This window comes from Anser anser (genome assembly GCF_964211835.1).
Source record: "Anser anser genome assembly, chromosome: 4".
NCBI classification, from domain to species: domain Eukaryota; kingdom Metazoa; phylum Chordata; class Aves; order Anseriformes; family Anatidae; genus Anser; species Anser anser.
Window position 1 is genome coordinate 65,919,079 of NC_139724.1, and position 22,453 is coordinate 65,941,531.

At 40.6% G+C, this 22,453-nt stretch overlaps 1 protein-coding gene across 2 annotated transcripts in view; it reads right to left on the reverse strand.

The window, feature by feature from the left end:
* Positions 1 to 274: 274 nt before the first annotated feature.
* Positions 275 to 22,453, reverse strand: part of CRMP1 (collapsin response mediator protein 1) — a 49,695-nt gene continuing 27,516 nt past the window's right edge. For both annotated transcript variants that reach the window (XM_083834461.1, XM_083834462.1), the window contains exons 5-14: positions 21,491 to 21,552; positions 20,298 to 20,378; positions 17,098 to 17,166; positions 14,862 to 14,982; positions 13,108 to 13,264; positions 8,968 to 9,109; positions 7,201 to 7,371; positions 5,734 to 5,913; positions 3,014 to 3,179; positions 275 to 1,294 (exon numbers count right to left, since the gene is read on the reverse strand). In XM_083834461.1, the coding sequence (XP_083690587.1) occupies positions 1,203 to 1,294; positions 3,014 to 3,179; positions 5,734 to 5,913; positions 7,201 to 7,371; positions 8,968 to 9,109; positions 13,108 to 13,264; positions 14,862 to 14,982; positions 17,098 to 17,166; positions 20,298 to 20,378; positions 21,491 to 21,552 (1,241 nt within the window). In that variant the 3' untranslated portion in view covers positions 275 to 1,202. The remainder of the gene's footprint in view (positions 1,295 to 3,013; positions 3,180 to 5,733; positions 5,914 to 7,200; positions 7,372 to 8,967; positions 9,110 to 13,107; positions 13,265 to 14,861; positions 14,983 to 17,097; positions 17,167 to 20,297; positions 20,379 to 21,490; positions 21,553 to 22,453) is intronic.

Genomic DNA, 22,453 nt, shown 5'->3' on the forward strand with positions numbered 1-22,453 from the left:
GCCTTGGAAGAAAGCTAATTTAGGTCTCACTTGGCCAAAATTGAGGCAGCTGCAATATAAGTGGTAAGTATATTTTTACAATGAGCTCTAATTAAGACAGATTATGGCATGCTTACAGTATGCATATGCAGACATCTATACAAGGCCCCTTGTGATCTAGGGAGGTCGGTTCCTTCTTTCACATGATGCCAACCTAAAAGACAGTTTCTCATGAGTTTCTCCATTCTACATTTTCAATCACTGAGTAACAGCACTGGAAAGCAGAGGAAGACGCTTACCCATCAATTAATTTCCTTTATTTCACAAGCTTTGAATTCAGAAATAGAACCACGACTAGTAGATCTTGATACGGTAGAGTAAGTAAAAATGCATGTGATTACAAAGGAAAAACTTTGTACAAAAAACTTTAAAAATCTGACGGCAACTTGGATTATCTGTAAGTACCAAAAAACTCATGCAGAAGGAGAGCACTACTGCCCAGGTGGAGAAATCCCTGCAGGGGTGGCAATGGCATTGCTTTGCATAAATTATGGCGCTGTCGAAAATGGAAACAATGAAGACACAGACTTGGAACCTACTGAGTGGGTACAGACAGGTGCTACAAAGACCATTTGTCATTCTAAGTTCTGGTGATTTTCTGTGTCTGAGAAATTCTGAAGTGCTTCTTGGGTTTATAATAAATTAAAGATAAAACAGAAGCTGCCTATACTACTCTACTGCATACTTTCAAGATGGCCATTTTCTTCCTTCATAAGTGTTTTTGGTGATAGTTATCAAATACACATTAATCTTGGCATTGTGTCTAGTCAATCGTTGGCAACGTGTTCTATAGGGACTCACTCACTGAATGCAACTTGCATAAATAACTCAGTAACATGCATTAACTACTCTAATACAGCGAAAGGGTGCAAAGGAACCATCATTCAGTTACGAGACGAAGCTAAAACCTGTAGTCACTAAAGGGGTAATGGAAGCACCATGCTTTAAGGTGACTATGGCATGAAAGCACAATTGTGAGGCAAGTAGTTCCAAGCAAACACACCACACTATTATCACCTCTTCCTATACAAAAAAAAAAAAAGAGACATTTTTTATTTCCATTAGTACCAAATAAAACTGTGGGTTTGATAACACAGATATTGAAGGGAATGTACATTATTCCCATGATACTTCCTCCTTGTGTTTCTGTCCATCACCATTTTTCAGCCAAGACTGGTAATATTAGAGCGACCACCAGGAGGTGCCACGATGCGGTGTCCAGTACGGCGTGGGTTATTGTCATCTATCTGAGCTCCTGCAACAAGAGGAATACAGGAAACAAAGCTATGAAAGGGAAAAAATCATCAGCGGTGATGTTTTACCTGACATTCCAGCTATGTTTCCCTCACATTTGGTGGTTTCTCCTGAGCCAGACCCCTGCCTGAAGTGCTAGAGAGATCTGCAAAGGCACATTTCTGTGCCTAGCTCCAGTCATCTTCAATCAGAACTGTAGGCTTAAATGTTTGGGATCAGACTGATGCTCATCCTACATGGGCAATTGTCTTCCACTAACGTGACAAAGAGCCCATGCAGGGATGACAATCTACAGAATGGATTCCCTCCATGAGATCAGACCCTGAAAAATATTGCTGCTCTAACTGGGAAATCACGTATGTGTAAAGTGGCTTTTTCAAACCTGCCTCATTGATTTAGAACACCTTTCCCCACTGGGTCCATGGGTTAACAGTACAGAAAATTTGATGTTAGTGATCATAAGTCCACATGAAAAGGAACGTGGATCTGATGTAAACTCACACCCGCTTCAAAATGCATTTTAAAATGCTGTAAGATTAAACTTGTGACAGCAAGCTTTCTGCCAGACCAAATATCGTGTGATCACAGTACAAGCTTCTTATAGGTAACATAACACTACTATGAAAGTGTAGGATCATTTTAAATGCTATCATAAGTCTCTGGTTCTGCTTAATTCCATAAACAGTAATGTGCATTTGCCTGATTTGGATCATACTTGTTAGCACCAGGTGCCGTGGTAATACACAGATCCAGGAGTGGACTGTGAAACCTCAGCTTCAGGTGCTTTTGAAAATCCCACTTGTTGTTTATTGTTCTTAGAGGTCAAGATTGAAAGCACTTTTGTTGCTTTATACAGATTTACATATTTGTATATGCTCACCATGGACCTAACTGTACAGGGAAAAATGCACTCCAATTCACCAGAAGGGTCTTTAAAATATTTGCTCTCCTTAGGCATTCTTCCAGAGGTTTCATTTAGTTTCTAAAGACAGGATCTGTCAGGGATGAAAACTCCACCATTGGCTCCCACAGGGGAGAAAATCCAGTCACTTTCATAACAACATCATAAAGAGCCACTTATTTACCAATTGGGCCATAGACTTTTGAAGGACAATGATTTGGCACACTTGTAATTATCTTCAAACGTCAGGAATTATTTCCAACAACCCCAAAGGATGATTTTCTTGTCTATTTCTTAAGTACCACGGAAAATGTTTTGGGCACCAAGAGCAAAGAGACAAGAAATACTATAATCGGCATATTAATAGATTCTGCATGTGGTTTTCCAACCATGGACAAGGACAGTTGAAGTTTCTGTGTCTAGCAGTTTCTGGTGATGCAGCAAGAAAGAAATCGGAGGTGTTTGAGCCACATGAGTCACACCAGGCCCAAGTCCATCAACCATACATACCAACAGGCCTCAGTCGTATCAACCAGAGACCTCAGCTAACCATAAGGTGTCAGGTAAATAATACTAAAAGACTGCAAGCAGATAAATATTTTAGATGACAAACATTTTGAATATTTGGTAATTTGTAAAATATTCCTAGGGAAAGAATGTATATGAACATACAGATGTTCTTACGTACACGTATATATGTGCTTATATATTTCACACGTATATGGTTAAAGAGGTAATTTTTATAACTGAAATTTATCAGCAACAATCCATACATACTGAAGGCTTTAAAGGCATTTCGAATGAGTCAGGTTGACTTACCTGATAAGCTAAAATTAGACTGGTGGAGGTTCCTGATTGGTGGGGGCTGGTTTTTGGCAGGAGAAGATTTAGTTGAGGGTGCAGGAGTTGCATATTTTGGCGTAGCTGGGATTTCATACACAGGCCCATCATACATTCCTCTGGAGACTCCTTGCAGTCCTCCCACCTAGAGCAAATAAATATCAGAGAATAAATATAGAATAAAATCAGACACTGAATGCTCTGATAATGCTGCCTAAAGATACCGGTATACAGAGGCCACTGAGCACAGACCTATACTCTGCATTAGCTGAAGTAAAAACACATCTGTATTCTTGTCAAAGCTACAGTCTGCTTTATATACAAAGAAAACTATAAAGTCTCCTCTCATCATTTTATAAATGTATATATATAATAAATATATATAAAGCACATGAGATCAAGACTTAATAGGCTTCCTTTGCAGTCAATGGAGAGAGATTGGATCTCAAAAAGAACAATAGATCTCACCTACGACATTATTTTAAGTAAGATCAATCACTGTCACCTCTTTTCTCTCCATTCAAAGGGTTTTCAGCAGGGTTGGATCAGGTGAGTCTCATATCTGAGCTTCTGAATCCCATTTTGGTTGTGGTAAGACTGATGGTCACTGTACCAATTGTAGCAATTTCACTCTTACCTGCTTTCTCTGCTCCTCCCCTTTGAATATCACATTATTTTCATTAGAACCTCATTGAAAAGCAGTGGCAATTTTTCAAATTAAATTTCAAAAGTTTCCACTTCTTGTTACAAACTAGAAAAGCAATTATACAACAGACTGTGGCATGGGACCCATCTTTCATTATCTGTCAATAGACTATCTGTCACCTGAGCTTTGATTTCAGTTTAAGGTCTCTGTATCTTATCCCTGTACAGTTCCTATGACAATTATGAGAAAAGAGAATCATAACAGTCTCATCAGCCTTAAAAACACAGAAATCTAGGAAACAGTATTTTAAGAACCACTTTAAATTTTCAGGAAGAATCTGAAGCCACTGAATTTCTTAATCCAAAGCCCATCCTAAAGATTATAAATCTAAGGCTTACACAACTATTGTTTCAGGACCGTTTCCCCAGTGAGTTAACAGTACAATTAAAGTACTGGGGAGGAAGGCCACGCTATTCACGGGGGTCTGATCTTGTTCTTACATAAATCAGTGCATTTTCCTTGCTTTTGGTGACAGGGACATCAGGCTCAGAAGAGACACTGTCTCGCAAGCTGAGCCAAAGCTAATGCCCAGAGGGAAGCAGCTGCTGATCACAGCAGTGAATCCACTATCCAGCGCTCCACAGAGGCAGGGATTTGCACTGCTGTCTCTGTTCCAGGAGGTTTTTCCTGGGCCAGCTAAAGCTTTGCAGACCCTTGTGTGATGGGTTTTGCTGTGTGGTGACATAGCCACATGATGGTGGCTGATATCACCATCAGTGGGTTTTTCTAAACCTTTTCAATTAAAAAAAATTGACTCTGAGAAGAAACACAAGATGTAAGACTGCTCTCACTTCCTCTCGGCAGGCAGCAGAGGGAGCTGGACGAGCAATAATGTCAATGCCTCACTTGGTCCCTCTGCAGACCTTTGCCTATGTATCTAGAATCAAAGGTCTTTCCCCAAATCTGGGCCCACTGCAAGATGCAAGTTATTTGGGCCGGTTACTTTTGACCAAATCCCCGGTGTAAGGCACCACTCTCTGATACTTGTTTTTCAAGTGCTGTTTTCACTATTTAAATAACATCGTCACTCCAATTTATATAGCGTTCCCATGTGCTAAACCCTTGAAAGGCAGATGTGGCGACGCATGTCATCTAACTGATTAACGTAAAAAAAAATAAGAAAAAAGAAAAATTAATTTGTTGGTATTTTGCAAAACTCCTTTGCAGGTGCATTTTATTTTTATGCCTCTTATCCTTCCCACTTGTAGACTTAATTTCAGCTGCCACCCTTACAGGCATATGCCTTGTTGAAGAAAACACATTTTTTTGGTAAATTTGTCTTTGTTACCTGTTCTCACAGAGTACTGTATTGCCCAGTGGCAAAAAGCAATTTCCAAACAACCCAAAACTAGTGCCAAGCCAACTGGTCTTCAACAGCAGAGCGTGAATATAATTCAAAACCAGAACTGACCCAGTCGTGATCTTGGTCATTTCCCAAGCTTCTATTTAAATACACAATAAAAGCTTTCTGAGCTGTGAATGCTGCTAATACTCAGTTTAGCAAATGCACCAACAGCAGTTCAGAGATGCCAAATATAATAAGCATCTCTGACTTAGATGCTTTTCTTCTCTGCAATGGGGCTGTTCAGTATGCAAAGCTTAGTAGCAATTTAAAATGCTATTTTTCTTCTGGCTAACCCTCCTTCCAAAGAATCTGCATCTTTTTGCTGACATCTAACTAAAAGTAAATTCTATCACTACTCCACCTCCCTTCAAAAGACTGCACAGCTGGGCATACGGCAATTATATACCCAAATGGCACTTACATGCTCTACCCACTGAAGTGCAATTTTAAGTTATATCAACTCGCACTTGCAGAGGAGCCAGTTTTTGGTCATATTTTGACCATATACTAACATAGGTCAGACATATGTCATACATAGGTCATCTTACACAGATTTATATTAGCACACTAGTAATAATAATTAAAATTTGCTAATGTGGTTCTGAAAAGGTATGCCTTGGAAAAAAATTAAATAATATCTGACATTACCTTATTCCTGATTTTGACGCGCTGGTAAAGATATTCAGGGAAAGGTTTGCGGGGGATGAAGCGGCCCATTCCTTTATTTACGTGCAGGTTTCCATCTTCAAACACTATCTTCCCTTGGCTTATGACCACTAGCGGGGCACCGTGGCACTCCATTCCTTCAAAGATGTTGTACTCAACAGCCTGAGGATCAACCAACATACTGCAAGTTCAGTACAAGGTCTCCTTCAGTTAGTAACTTACAATACACATTTGTAGTCATATTTTTAAGCAACTGCCATTAACAGGCATATAAAATTGCTTTTTCTGAAGGAAAAGCAATGCATTTCTATGCATTATTATTGATTAAATGATTAAAAAGAATCTGTCCAATCAGACTCCCCTGTATGTATTGCCCACTTTCCATCAAGACTATCTCATTTGCTTTTGAGGACTTACCCTGTTTATCCAGAACCTCTAGAAATTCAGTAAGCTTAATAAGAAGGAAAATTCTGACTCAGCTGTTGGATACCCAGAAGACTGAGTCCCATCATGTACACGCTGTGACTGGATAAGGGAATTTCAAAGGCCTAGCAGAGCAAGCTTCAGACTTGCAGCAAGTACTGAGTTTTCAGGGCTAGCATATTTCTGCCTGAATTTTTCTGTCTGAAAAAGCCTAGAAAGGACCAGGAAAGCTTGAAACTAAATGGAAATGACTGTCAAGTGGCAGGTAATTATTACTTTCTAAAAAATACTGCAATATCTCAAGACAGAGAAATAAAAAATGCATCATCTACAGCTTTTAAAGGTTTTCAAATGTTTATGCCTTTTTAATATAAACCATATCACTGGATATTCAGTACAATTTTTGGAAGAATTTCCCAATATAAAAAAACAAAGCACTGAACAATGAGATAAAAACTTTGAGATAGATAACACGTAAGATAAACACACAAAACCTGTAACTGCCAAAATGAAAGTGACTGTGAGTCACTTGTATTCTGTGCTATGGGACAGAGTAGTACACATCAAGGATTTGGAATTAAATAAGAAATCCCATCCATGAAGCTGATCAGAGCTGTATTATCAAAATATTCAATCATCTATAATACGCTAGAATACTGTTGATTTAACTGTGCATTTTATATCAGGTGTTTTTCATACAAGCAAAAGAAGTAAGCTGGTTTTAGATTTATTTCCACAGCTTTTATTAACCTCAGCTGCAGACCTGCTGATTCACACCTATTTACAGATCAGGCACAAGCATATAAAAATAGTGCAATTGTATACGCTGAGAGAAAAGAAATCCTTCCTGATCCCAGTGCTTCTAATGCAAGATTCATTACTTTCATTTTCAGAAATATTTACGTGTTTCAGAAAAGGATCAGGCAGTTACCCCAACTCCTCTATATCCAGTATGTTAGTTCACATAATTTTGACATTTGAAAAGCAAGAGACATATTTCATTGGTTGTTTTCTTTTTCTTCTTACCGATTTATGGCTTTTAGCTGTTATAGTCTTCACCTTATCAGGGTCCCAAATAACAACATCGGCATCCGATCCTACAGCAATCCGTCCTTTTCTTGGATACAGATTAAAGATTTTGGCAGCATTGGTGCTGGTGACAGCTACAAACTGGCTTTCGTCCATCTTACCTGTGGCCTAAAAACAACATGACTTGACCGAAACATGTTTATAAGATAGTAATTGAGTATACAGAGTGCTGAATGGCTGAGGAGACATGGGAAAGGGTGTAGTTCATATATCTAGTTTTGCTGCATGAAACAGAGGCTTTATTAAGCAGGTTTTTATACAAGGCACATTACTTTGGAGTTTCAGGTAAGTGATTGTGTTATTCCTGGCATCCCAAAGAACAGACAATAAAACCTGAGTGCAGATGATACCATCAAGTTTCTCAGCTAAGGTCGCTTTCCCTACACTGATGCATGTGTGCTTTGCTGCTAGTCCTAGTAATTGCCATTTAAACATTTTACTGATTTTAAACCAGGGAAATTATATGAGTATTACAAGATTAAATAAAATTTCAAGTCTAAAGAATGCTCAGACTGTTTTAGAAACTTTTTTTTTTTTTTGCAAATTAAGTCCATTCTACTCGTAGCATTACAAAATCTATAAATCTGAGTAATACAACCCCAGTTACAAAGCTCTTGCCTGGAGAAATGTCACCACCAACTGAACTTTTTATACAGTCAGTGATAGCTTAATAGCAGCTGTTCATTGCACCTTTTGATTTTTCAGCAGAGTATTTGAGGTCTTCCCTGGAAACAAAAAAAAAGCAATGTTTATTTGCTTAACACATATTTTCTGCCTAGTCAACCAGGAGATTCCCAAAATACAAGCTACTCAGTGGTCCAGGAATTAATGTCACCTGTAAATCCCATTTTGTAACACTTGTGGCAGCTCTTTGTCTTCATATGAGTAACAAAAGGGAAATATCACTGGCTGGTTGCATTTTGCTTGCTTTCCTGCTTTGCTCCTACAGGGCAGATGTCAGAAGCTGCTTCTGTGCTTCTGAACTCAATAGCATTCCCTGAAGAAAGGGGTTATTAAACATGGTCTGGGTAAAGTGCTCATGAGAGCATTTTAAATACTACCACCTTGCAGTCTGCAATATGCATTCAAGTGCAATGCAGTGTAAGGTAATAAGTGTGTGTGTGAGTGAGACTGAGTGTTTATGTGAAGACAGGCAATGGAGGGAAGATATCATTTTATATTAGGATCCATGGAACCATCAAAAAATTGCTAACATACACCGGCACCCCACAGCAAAATATGCCAGTATGAATTACATGCAGTGTTCTCCTTCAAAGCATTTTATGGTGTAGCCTCAGGCTCAGCTGCCATCCATTTGTAATTTCTCAAAAATGATGAGACACTTCCCAAATTCAAACAATCCATTCATCACGTTTATACAGGGTCTACTTCAAAATCATTAAACTGCTTCCAGATCCTATGTCTGTGGGAAGCAACCTCTCTGACACAACTGAAAAAATTACAGTGGTTTAGTCTGTGAAGCCTTAGGTCTGATAAAACACTATGGCTTTGTGCTGTCAGAAGTGAAACACAGACCTGAGCTTATAAAACTTTGAAACAAACAGTTCATCTTGTAGTAGGTCTCTGGGAATTCTCAGAAATATATTAGGAAGTCACTGAAGTACCGGCCAAGAGTCTCCTGGCTTGCATCATTCAGCCAACAGTCAATTTCTTTTTAATCCATACAAGTAAGTAGTTACTTACTACAGCCTTGTCCCAGACAACAGTCATTCTTTCCTCAATTCCATTGACCCCTTCAGGAATCATAGTGAAGTTGTCCTTTCCAATGGCTTTCTGGGCAGTGCTATATGGGCAATGTCCACTTCCCGTCACCTGCAGGTCCCCACTGCGGAGTTAACACACAGAAGGTTTAGAGCAGTCACCAAGGCTACCTTGGTCTCGGACTAGCTCGAATGGACCTTTCAAGCCTACACGATGGAGGTATAGGCTACAAGTCATGTCAGCAGCCTCTACATGTTGGCCACAGGTCACTGAAGAGCAACAGCAGTATTGGACATCTCCACTTTCCCCCAGGAACATCCTGAATTCCCAGATTACAGCCCCCTCAGGTTTAAGGCTGCTTATCGACAGAGATCAGGCACAAGCACTAACCAGGACAAAGGATTATTATAAGATTAAGGAAATGATCAGAAGCTTGTATGAAATGTCTGACACACGATAAATTCATAACCATATGTAGAAATAAAAGCATATTTTACAGTACAAAGTAATGAGCATCAAGCTTGTTTCCCTGCATTTCTCCTCTGCACATACACTTCTCTTGTAATTCTTACACAAATGACTGGCCTACCAAAACAGAATGATGAAAATAAAAAAGGGAAAAATATTCTAAAAAAAGGAGTGCTATTCTAATCAAACAAAAAAAAAAGGATAGTGCAAGTGAAATGTACTCTGGATTTCTCTAATTTAAAAGTCTTACACAGAGAAAAGTATGGAGTAAAACACAGAAAGAGCAACCAAACAATAATGATTTTTTTTTTCACCTTAGAGAAAAGTTCTTTGCAGAGATCAGAAATGGTACACTGCCACTTTGAGGAATAAGAAGGAAGAACATAACGAATATGCAGTATCTTGCTGTCCTGGTTCCAGTTAGGACAGAGTTAATTTTCTTCCTAGTAGCTGGTAGGGTGCTATGTTTTGGATTAGGGTGAGAAGAGCCCTGATAACATGCTGATGTTTTAATTGTTGCAGAGCAGTGTTTACACCAAGCCAAGGACTTTTCAGCTTCTCGCTCTGTCCTGCCAGCGAGCAGGCTGGGGGTGCAGCAGGAGCTGGGAGGGGACAGACCCAGGACAGCTGACCCAAACTGGCCAAAGGGGTATTCCATACCATCTGACATCATGCTAAACAATATATAGGGGTGGCTGGCCGGGGTGGGGGGGCTGGCTGCTCGGGGATAGGCTGGGCATCGGTCAGCGGGTGGTGAGCAATTGCATTGTGCATCACTTGTTTCGTATACATTATTATTAGTAGTACTATTATTATTATTATTGTTATTATTATTTTCCTGTCTTAATAAACTGTCTTCATCTCAACTCACAGGCTTCACTTTCCCGTTTCTCTCCCCCATCCCAGAGAAGGAGGAGGGAGGGTGAGCAAACGACTGTCTGGTGTTTAGCTGCCGGCCGGGTTAAACCACAACACTTGCAAAAACAGAAAAAAAGAAAAAAAAAAAAAGGTTCTTTACTATCCACAGGAAACAGCTAATATTTTTAGATCTTGACTAAGCTTACAGGAGTCAAGCACATTAAAACAAACTACAATTGCTTCTATCGCTCCAGAAGGGTGATGTCCAGAAGAGGCTGTCATCCATTTTTAAAACTGATTACGTAAGTTCCAGCTCTGAAACATCTGAATGATTTTGATCCACAGATTTAGATTCCAACAAGTTAACAAATAGCCAAGTACAGAAAAAAAGGGGTCACACATCAGTAATTCTAATGCAATTTTCTGGGCTGCCAGCCCTAATGATTGCTGACAGTCAGAGAAGACCCTTTGGCCTCCTTTTTGGTTCTTCACTATGTTCACAACCAGCCATTCATTTTTTGTTAGAAGGCAAAGTCATGTATTTATTGGTGAAAAGGCAGATACGTTTTAGCTATTCCTAATTATTAATGCGTGTCTGATATTACTCCGTAGGATTAAACCAAATCCATCAGCAAAACACTAATTTCTTCACTCAGAAACAAAGATATGAACTGCATGCCATTTCTTCTTTCTCTCTGTTCTTCCATCAGCTAAGTTCTTCATGGCTTAAACTCTCTCTTTTTTACTCTTCTGGCCTTAATATAGCCACAAAAACATCAATGTCACAGCCAGGCCCTGTATCCCTGTCCATTTCCTTGTGTTTATGTTGTTATGCTCTCCTTCCACTATGCTATTAACTCCACTTTCCTTCTCCTCTAACATCTAATAACACACTCTGCACTCCCCAGTCTAGCCAACATCTTCTGTTGGCTCTCCGGCAGCTGACAAATGTCACTCTCGGGAGATACCCAACAACTCAGGGTTACACACGAGCACTCCTACTGATAGATCTCCTCTACTAACAGCTAACAGATCAGCTAGCAAATTGAGAGATGAAGGGATCACCACAGAAAACATCTCAGAAAAAGAAACTGGCGGGAATTAACAGAAGACATATGTATCTTTAAACACTTCACTAATACTTCATGATGTTATTCTTCACCATAAACAATGTTTTCAAGGCAGATGACATCTTCCATGTAGCACCAAGATCTCACATCTCTAGTTCAGAAGAAACAGCATGTCACGGCAGCAATAATGCAGCAGTACACCATGGAAGATGAAAGCTACCCAAGGTGTATGGCCCGTGGACGAAAAAAGGACCAAATCTCATGAGACAAATCCAATCTGCAAACCTCAGGAGATACCTTTGATTTTTATACTTTCCACTTTTTAGCAAAAAAAAAAAAATCAACAGATTCTGTGGGAAACAGCATAAGCGGTATGCATATTTGCAGAAGACTGTTGTGAGGATTCTTTAATGAATGTAAATTACCAGTCTCCTGATGAACAGGGAAATAGAAAAGCAAATTATCATCTTTACCATCATCCTCGCATAAAATTCCCCACAAACTCATGGCAGAGGGATAATATATACAGCTCTTTTTAGTTTCACAGTATAGATTTAAAGTATTAAAACCAAAAGCAGGCTAAGCTGCTGTCATTTATGATCTAGGACTTTAAGCCAGTAAGAAAAAAAAAGTAATTTTTGCATGCTTGGAGGATAATGAAAACTTCTCTGCCTCCTCAATTGGTCTTTCTGATGTTAATGTTAATGTCGTTATTTGGATTCCAGGTCTAAAATTTCTCTTGCTATTTCAGCTGATTTGTTTTAACCCACATACCATTATCTGGGGACTCTTTCTGAAATCATATAGCTGTGTCTGACAGAGTAAAGGACCAAACATTCTTATATACATTCACATATGCGGGCTAAGAGCCTTTTCTTCACACAATGAGCTTCACTCTTTATGATGCCGACAATGACATGTGAGGCCAGAAAAGTAAATTTTCCTTCTTGTTCTTATTTTAAGGAACAGAAAGCTCAATTATGGAAAAATCAGGCCACCAGGCCTTCAGAACAGTGCAAATGCCTGCATGTTCTTACCAGGAATGCATGTAACTCAGAGCCTGACTACACATCCATTAACAGTGCAGCGCACTGCTGCTACGAACATTTACAATTTAGTTTAAGACAGCCTAATTCTACGAAGTGCTCCGGCTTACATACCTGCACCAGCTCTGACAAAAATGGCTCCAAGAAAGCTGTCTTGGTTCCAGGTATCTCTCTCTGTGGGGACAACTCTAATTTCAGGACCTGTGCTTGTGATATGTGACTCGGGCTTAAAACTGAGACTATGCTCACAGATGGGGGTTTATCCACCAGGCTATTGCTTATGGATGGTGATGTGATCCAACTATGTATTAACTATTTAGCTAGAGAAAACAGAGAATTAGAGAGAAAGCTAGTTTGAAGTCCTAGGCTAAAGACTGTTTATCTAGCTGTGCAACTAGGAATCACTTGAAAAGCAGAAGGAAAAAGAAATAACCTGAATAGCCAGCAGTTGTATCTTGAATGTGCTAACTAGAAACTGGAGGGTCCAGGCCTGCTCACCGGACTGGCAGCCTAAACACAGGGGCAAAACAATCCCCCTTGTTTTTCTACCATTTCTTCTCTGCTGTGTCATGTATGGAACTGGTTTAAAGGAAACTCAGCTGATCCCTAGGTGCTTTATTCCATGTGGCATTTGCACCTGCCCAGCCACCAGACTGCTAAACAAAAAAAAAAAGTCTTACCATGCTAAGAGTGAATTCAAGTAATCTGGAGTGGTAGGATCAGGGCTCAGAGGTGGCGAGGTCACAAAAGCAGCAGCCTTGGCCCAGTTTTTGCTCCAGTAATGTGTCCCATCTGTCCCCAAGCTGGCAGTGATTGGCTCTCCAAAAACAAGGGGACCTTGGGGAAAGCAAGAATATACAGGAACTGATTACAATCCTCTCTCTTTCCAGCACATTACAGAGCTTGCTGCACACAGCCATGTATAATTTATGCACTGCTACATGGTCAGCGTAGCTCCCAGAAAATTAAGCAGCGTTGGCTTTGTCTGTATGATAAAAAATTAATCAGGAGGCTCTCTGAGTTACACATGCTTTTGATCAGGATATTTACAAAGCTCTCTTTCTAATCCAGAAGGAGACAGTTCAGACCTGGTTTTAATTTGTACTATTTTAATCACAGCCATGTTCTCTCTGGTGCTCTGCTTCAGAGTGAATTTAGGTGGAGGATGGGCTCCAGCTGACAGATGCCTTTTTACCACTCTCAGGTTGGGCACAGCACCAGCAGATAACAGCATATGGTCCCACCAGCAAACTCCAAGTCTCCATGAATACAAATACCAAGATAATATTTAGCTCTTTGGCTTCTCTATGGTGCTCATGCACTTCCTAGCACCAACCAGCAGAACAGTCCCGACTCCGTTGCCCTCCTTCGTTCTCAAATGAAATGAAGGGAAAACTGACACTGAGAAAAAGATGGAAAAAGTGCGTATCAGCTCTTTCTGGCCTGACCTTTGTCCTCACCACCTTTGTAAACAGGGGCAAGTGGAAGAAGAGGAGAGGCACTGTAGAAATAGTCAGAGAAACAGAGGAAACAGAAGACAAAGTGGGAGAAGAACAGGAAAAGGAAAAGAAGGAAGGAAAAAGTATGGGAAAACACTGACAATTCAGGCGAAAAGAGGGGAGTAGAGGAGAGGAATTATTAATAAGATGCAGTTTGTGGCAGAAAGTGAGGATTGCAAAAGAAAGATTGACTGTGAAAGGACAAAGCTTTTCAGTCTCTTGAGTGGGCCCCATGCCATGCTATGTCCTGGCCCACCACCTGTGAGGAAGAGCTGAGTCTCCCAGTACTGCAGCACTTCAGGTGCCGTTTCTGTGAGGCACTCGTTTCAGCAAACAAAGGTAGCTTCAAAATGGGCACCCTCCAGGCTCACAAGTCCCTTTTGGGTGGTCTTTAACCTGGACCCTTTCACGGTTTCAGTGAGCAATGCTGACCCACAGACATCCCCATGCACAAGGGTTACACCACAGTCTGAGGGGATGGGGGGTGCTTAGAGTTTGTGGAGTGAGACAAGGGGGAATGGCCTCAAGTTGTGCCAGGGGAGGTTCAGGTTGGAAATGAGGAGACATTTCTTCTCAGAAAGAGCAGTCAGGCTTTGGAACAGGTTGCCCAGGGAGGTGGTAGAGTCACCATCCCTGGGGGTGTTTAAGGAAAGGTTGGACGTGGTGCTTAGGGACGTGGTTTAGTGCGTGATACTGGTGGTAGGGGGACGGTTGGACCAGATGGATCTTGGAGGTCTTTTCGAACCTTAATGATTCTATGATTCTCAGTGGAAAAGCACAGAAGGGCCTCTTTTCAGTTTTCTCAGCCCTAAATATTTAGCATCTGTGATTTGGGTCGAAATGCACAGATCAGTCTGCCAGCAACTTACTTTTTTCCACTGAGCTTCTATTCAACACAAAATCCAAGTCTGGGGGCAGAAAAGGAAGTCTCTTACCTCTCTTTCTAGCCAGTGCAATGATATCAGCTGCACTCTTACTCATCACCTTGGTGATGTACACTGGGCAGTTTATTCGACTGGCAATGGTGATGGCACGGAAAACTGCTTCTGCTTCAAGCTGAGGGAAAAAGAATGAAAGAAGTTAACTGCAAAAGCAGACAAGAAAAAATGAACTGGAGTACTGAGCCATATTTCTCATTGTTTAGCAACAATACTTCAGGACTAGATTCTGCTTTTTCCATAGTGGGATATGCAGTGCTGGAAAGCAGGAGCTAACCCCCTCAGGCATTTTGTGGTAGGAGTAATCACAGCCAGGCTGTACTCGCTAAGGGGGTACAGTTGTCCTAGTGCTAATACAGCTCGCTGGCCCGCAAGGAAGATCACATCCAAGTGGCTGGCAGGGCTCCTTCTTATCTCCCTCCCAAGCCTGTACTTTGGGCCTCTCACTGTATTCTGCAGCTGGAAGGAGAACGAAGCAAGGGAACAGTGCCCCAGCTTAGAGCTCTCCCTGGCAGCTTACCCTCTGAAATCTTTACATAAGGATAAGAGGACAGTGAACATATTCTCAAACAGCAGCTTCAGCATTATGGACTGAATTTAGCCCATAATCCATAAAAGCCTTTGAAACATCGCCCAGTAAGTCCTCTCTGTCAGCAAGCATAAATACAATCTTCTTTCAAGGAGTCATCTGGGACATAGGCACAAAGCAGTCATCTTCATATGGAGGAGCAGTGCTTCCCAGTGGCTCCGAGACTGCTTTACCCAGTCATCAGTTTTATTCCTCCTTCCTAGACAGACTCACAGTATTGGCATTGGCAATACCTAAAAATCTGTTATAACTGAAAATACTGACTAGGCAACACACAAAATCCTCTCCCAAAGCTGTGCTAGAAAAGTTGAGCAATTTAACCTGTCTAAAACCACATGCCTTAGTTCTTCACAGATTTGTAAAATATCTTTTTCTTAAAATCAGATTGTCACTTCAGGTTCTCCTAGGACTTTTATCCCAATATTTGCTCTCAAATCCCCAGTCACCTATAGAAAAAAAAAAAGGAAAATCAGGAAAAAGGGAAAAAGAAGAAAAAAAAAAAGGAAAGCAGGACCTCTATGCCTCAGCACTGGGGCTGAGGCCATCAGATGGCACAGTCAGAAAGATATAAAATTCCTTCCTGGAAATTGCAAACGCAGATTTTCCTTAGGTCCTTACTCTCATTAAAAGGAAACGCCTCAATTATTTCAGAATAATTTAAGTGGAAGTTAAACAGAAAAATGAAAAAACACAAACAGTTCAATAGAAGAATGTGACCAATTAAGTTTATTCCTTTTGCCTTGGGGAGAGGTTATATAAAGATCTGCAAACCACAACAGTCTCTTCAAGTTTAGCCTCAAATCCCCAGGGCCTTGTCTCTTTAGTCTTCAAGGAAGGCAGTCACTTCCCACTACTGCCCCCCATCATGCTATTAGCAGCCTGAACTGTCTACATTAAGAGACATCGGCATGTATCCGTCTTTTCATTCTCATTAAAGAAACCCTTTCCAGATGTCTGAGATGATCCTTGCAAGCGGCTCGTTTTATTACAAGAGAATTGCATAAATTGAGCTGCCTCGCAGCATCTTTCCATTCTCACATATTTGCATTACTACAGTCTGCATTTCTACTACAAATGTATCTGCTGACATAAACATAGATTCAGATGTTGGCAAACATTTATGCACAGCATATACGTACACAGCCATTGTATAGGAGGTTTTCATCCAAGGCAATTTAATGAATCTGGTAAACTCAAAGTCTATCCCATAAGCTGTGCTGCTGGCATTCAGCCTGCTATGCCTTCTCCAATCCTAGAGAGTCAGAGCACAGCTGAAATGGGGTTTGGAAATGAAGAGAAATCTGAAATTCAGCCCGGTATTTGTAGTCACAGACCAAACCACCGGGGTCACAGTCCAAAAGGCCTGCAGGCCTGGCACAGCGCGGTGGTGGAGCTGTGACAGAGCACAAGGACACCTCAGGCCTGCGGGGATGCACCCGCGGCCGGCAGCAGAAGGGTATTTCATATAAACAGGCTGAAGAGGACCTGGACTTACACAACTTTGAGTAATTCTGGAAGTCATGGGAGAAACAGACTATCTACCCCATGCACCCATCTGTCACCTGCACGTACAGAGGCCACGCAGGGGTACAATGTGCCTGACAAAAGATTTCCATGAACGACAAGAGGAGAGAAGCCTCTTACCTCCTCGGGCCTGCTCAGGGCATGTCCCTCGGGTCCCGTGATTCCCATCTCCAGGATGCGTTTTTGTTCCTGGAACAAAACAGATAAATACTGACAACCTCACCAGGACAAGACTCTCGTACCAGTTAGCCCCCAGCAGGCTAACAGCCGTGCTTTCTGACCGTCCCTTTTCTGTTAGTGCAAATGCAGCTGTGTAAGCCTGCTAAAGTCTCCTCTGTCTTCCAGAAAGTCCTATCTGACACCAAGACACCAGCCTAGGGAACAGGCTTCAACCAATATTTTAAATAGTAATTATGAATATTTCCATCCTGCAATTCTTTCTTTACTCCCAGAAGTTCCTTTCTGTCTGCAACCTATGAAGTGCTGTTATCTTCATTAAAGTTTTAGCATTGCTGACACTTCATCAGATAAAGTCTTGCCTTTGTCACTGAGCTTTCTGTTACACTTTTTTTCCTGCAGAGGGAATCACTAAGACTATGTTTCCATGAAAGTAAAAAAAGTGCACTCCAGTTGTGAGGGCACTGTGTCCACACCAAGAAGCCCTGCTTAGGACCAATGGGGGTTTTGTCATTAAAAATCTGTGCTACCAAGCTTTGGTGCAATTACGTCAATTTTTTTAAATAGAAAAGGAGCTTCGCTTTTCTTTAATTTAAGACCAAGCAGTGGTATTGGAATAAAGCTCCCTTGTTGTAGAAAGTGTTATTCAGCCACTTCTGATCTGAGTTTGGTACAGGTCTGCTAAGAGAGCAGATGTGGGAACAGAGCTGCTGATGTCCCTCAAACCCTGGCCTGCTGTGCCCACAGGTAATGAGCAGAGTGCAACAACTGTAATGTCTCTGACACAAACAAATGTCCCCAAGAGACAAGGATGGAGTTACCGAACATACTTTACTATGTCATCTAATAAATATTTGATCCCAGGTCCCCAGGGGTGCAAAGCTCACACATTACCAATATCCTCGAGCAAAACCTAAGTTAATATTCACGTATACTTTTGCCTTCTCTGCAATCAATCAAAGCTGATTAATAGGAATGTATTAATTCAACTGTGTAATAAAGATTATTTTGGTTGGAAAATCATAATGTTTCATACGTATTCTTAAAAGCAGATGTCCTAAATCATTAATGCAACAGTTCTAAACACTGTGAGTTAAAGACTCCAGATAATTAAAATACAATAAAAAATAAACAGTTGCATCCATATAATACAAAAAATAGCAAGACAGCAAAATAGGATCCATTTGCATCTTGAAGGAAGTCATAAAATCAGATCATATGATAATTTTTTTCACTGTAAGAGGATTTGATAGTGCTAATATGATAGAATATTTGTTTGATAAGATCAAATTTTTGTTTCCACGAGATAGTCCTGCAAAACATCTCTGCACCCAGCTTTCTTTTCACCATCCAAATAATCCTTCTAAATAAAAACATAAGGAACAGATTGATTTTATAAGACATGGCAATGCTGGGGAAATATGTTGATGTATAACATAATTCACATTTCTTTACTGCTTCCTCTTTTCCTAATGTTTCTTTCCTGTATGCTCATATTCCATGGCTGTATGTTAAAGCTGATCAAAGAAAAAGCTAACAGAAACAGATTTTCATCAAAAATGCAATTCCACAAGTGTACGTTGATTTTAATGGAGCACATATCAAAACATCATGGGTGCCATTTGATTTGTTTCAGTTTGCCATTCATACAGTAATATTGAGTTATGTTTATTATTATCGATTTTGCTTCCACTGGACATTTAGTGTCATGCTAAAATTATAAATTATATACATTGGTAGTTTTAAATCATGCTAGTCTTCATGGAAAATCAGCATTATTTTTCTCTTGAATCCAAATGATAGTTTTCACTTGGTTTTAACGGGAGAAGAATACAGCTGCACTGTATGTGCCTGCTGACTCCTCACTAGCATCTTTTGAGTCCAGTGGTTATTTTGGCCAAACTTGACCTAGGGAAAGAAGGCTGTTAAAGGCAGTAAGTTTGTACCACATAGGTAAAAGACAGAAATCCCACTGAGGGGAAAACAACAAAATAAACCCTTACAGGCAAGAGTGCTTATACACTCAGTCATTCAAACATTCACTTAAGAGCCTCCCTTATGCATGAGACAACAAGCATGTGGCTTCCCGAGTGTAGAGCTCAAAGACAACTTGTTTTCAGCTATTGTTATTGTAATTTCCCTGTCAGATCTGTTGCTTAGTCTTTAGCTGATAAACCAGCAGATAAAGAGCTGAGCAAATAAATCAGTCAGCTCACTCGGAGCCTCACAGATATCTGAAGTGCTCTACACACATACAAGGGACCAGAGGAGTGAGACGTCTCTGCTACAGCCTTAAAATATTCATCTGTCCCAGATATACGAACTCATAACGATACCCAGTCAGACCTCCCCATTCTGTTTTATAGCGGAATCCTCTCCTCAAAAGGACCAGTGAGAGATTTACTATTGACTACTGTCCTTGGGATACCTCTTTCGATCCGCTGCTGTTGCACAGATCACGCTTTAGCGTGAGGATAATCCCTACTTGGGAGACCTTACCTGCAAAGAGGTCACTGGGGATCTGGGACTTTTTAATGGAACACATTGAATTTGACTCCATTTTTCTGGTTCTGGGAGGTGTCTTTAAAAAATATGACTTATACTTCAATGCACAGTTTTTATATGTTTGAAGATCGTTGTGGATTCTTATATTCAAACCTCAGAGATCTATAAGAATATTCTCAAAAAAAAGAGTTCTGAGAGCTTTACCACCTGCTCTAAATTCACTATAATATTTATGCTGATAGTTGCAACAAGAGACATTAGCATAAAGTTTCACGCATCCACTTCCTGTCCCCCAAATCTCTGAGTAAGGCTTTAGGTTGTTCTGCTTCACTTGTGTCTGCTGGATTCAGAAGAGATCTTGTTTCCTTCTGTCCCCCTCACCAGTCCCCATTTGCAGCCAAGGCAAGGAGCTGTCTGGATCACACCTATACCTCACAGATGCTCTGCCAAAGCATGCAGAAGGGCCTCCATCCTCTCATGCCAGGGTTTACACCAGCAGTGCATAAGGCATCAGGCTCAATAAATGTGCTTACTAGCTAGTTCCCTTTTTTCCTACCTATACTCAGACTGGAGGCCTTTTACTTCCCCTCTCGTGTGAATCTTCTCACAAAGTGAAGCAAAAATCACAGTTCACTCACCTGAGCTATCAAGTCTCCATTTTCAGCATGCACCAGGATCACAGCTCCAAGACTTTTTAGAAAGGTGAAGGCTTCATAGAGCTGCAGGTGGTACAAAGAAGGAAATACCGCTGAACAAGGAAAACACATTCACACTCAGAACTCTGTTCATATTGCTTTTACTGAAATTTTCTGATATTAGACTTACTGAAACCGTAGTTCCCTTTTCAACAGGTATTGACCTTATGTATTCTTTGCATAAATCAGACTTAAGTAACACAGTAACACATTTTTCAAACACAGATCAAGTACCAAAGACAAGGTTTCTTCAGCGCCCACTTTCTCTACATCACTTCAGCTAGCATTAAATGGGGCAGAATACATAGCTTGCAACATGCACATTTGCACAGGGTAACAAGCATTAGTCCAGCTGCACATTTAACATTTTGAAGCACTTCTGGTAATTCCAACCAGGACATGAAGCTGGCGTGCACTGCCTCCCAGAGAATATTTATGTACTATTTTGTCTAAAACTGCAATTAAAACCACATGTATTGGAGGTGTAGTATCAGTTATTTAAGAGACTGAGAGCTACAGCTCTAGGAATCAGTACAATTTAAACATTTTCTCAACTGAATAAGCAAACATTATTATTACTAACAGATGCCATTGTCCATTTATAATGACCTGATACTTATGAATGGGAAAGCTGAAGAGGGTGGAATCTGTAATGAGCACTGGAGAAACAAGCTCATTGTTATCTCCAGCCCTAATGAGAAAAGGCCATCTCCCCCAAACAGAGACAGTATTTAGCTGTTTGCAGCAACTGAGAAACTCTTGAAATCTCAGAACTGTCACTGCCTCATGTGTTCCACCATTTTCTCCCTCTCTGACATAGAGTTCTTGAAAGGTAACAGCAAAGTAAAGTGGAGGGCAAAATCTTGGGCAGTGTTGAGCAGTTACAATGCCAGGGACACCAAATAATCCTTGCAGAAGTTGAAAGTCATACTCTATGGAACACATTCAGATTTTCACCACCTCTCAGCACTGGCCTTTCAGAGAGAAAAACTCCTCAGCTGCAAATTCTCATCAGTAACACTCATACCAGTGGAAATGTTTCTCTGGGATTCAATTTTAGCAGCTCCCCAGCTGACAGGAGGGAGACCACAGAAGAAAAGACAGATCACAGCAATGAGAAACAGTGAGAGCAATACCTGGCTGTCAGACATTTGGTAGAGATCTTTGTAGGCCATGTAGACTTGAAAAGAGTTAACACCTGTTAAAGACAAAATGCAAAGGCGTTGTCAGGTTAAGCGGATTCTTAAATTGTATTTGAACAAAACCAATCAGGAAAAACAGATCATACATTATTCATAAGGAATTTCACCAATGAATGGCAGAAATAAAGCAGGACTCCACAGCTGTATTACAGCTACTATGACCAGAAGCCTAAATCCCCTCTTTTCAGAGGGAATTTGCTGGACTCTGTGGATTGCAGTGTTCAGCCCTGGAGCAACCCAGCCACCACTGCAGGTGAGATTGTTTGGAGCCAAATCACAGACAAATGACAGTGGCTAAACAAGTATGTAAAGTATGTAAAGTTAAAACAAACAAACAAACACAAAAACAACAACAACAAACCTTGCAAAGTTTTAGGTTCTGCGAATTGCCAGGGTTTTTTTTTTAGGTTTCTTTAACTAATCAGGGAAAGCATTTCAATTTGACCTGAAACCGTGCTTTTAAACAGAAAAACTTCCAGTTATGCTTCCCCAAAGTGCTGAGGAACTAGCTGTAGGAATCATGTGTCTGAACTGACATACTGGCTTGCTTTTTCTTGATCCTACTGCCCAAAGCACCCAGCTGAGCTGATAGCAGACCCAGAATCAAAGCCTGAAATCAGCTACAAAGAGCAACTTGCCATACATCTCCCTCCACATTCCAAAGATGGAAGGATTTATGTCGGCAGCAATACAGAACCATGAAGGACGACAGCACCAAATTTTAGAAATCAGTAAGAAATGCTAGTGTTGAGTGTTGGTGGCCAAGTATCAACTGTACTCACACCACTACATTTTGCTATTTGTTTCAAAGATTTGCACAGAGGGATTACACAGCTTCATATTTTAAGGGAATGGGAATTCCAGACATCTTCTGTTGATATCTTCTGTACATATGAA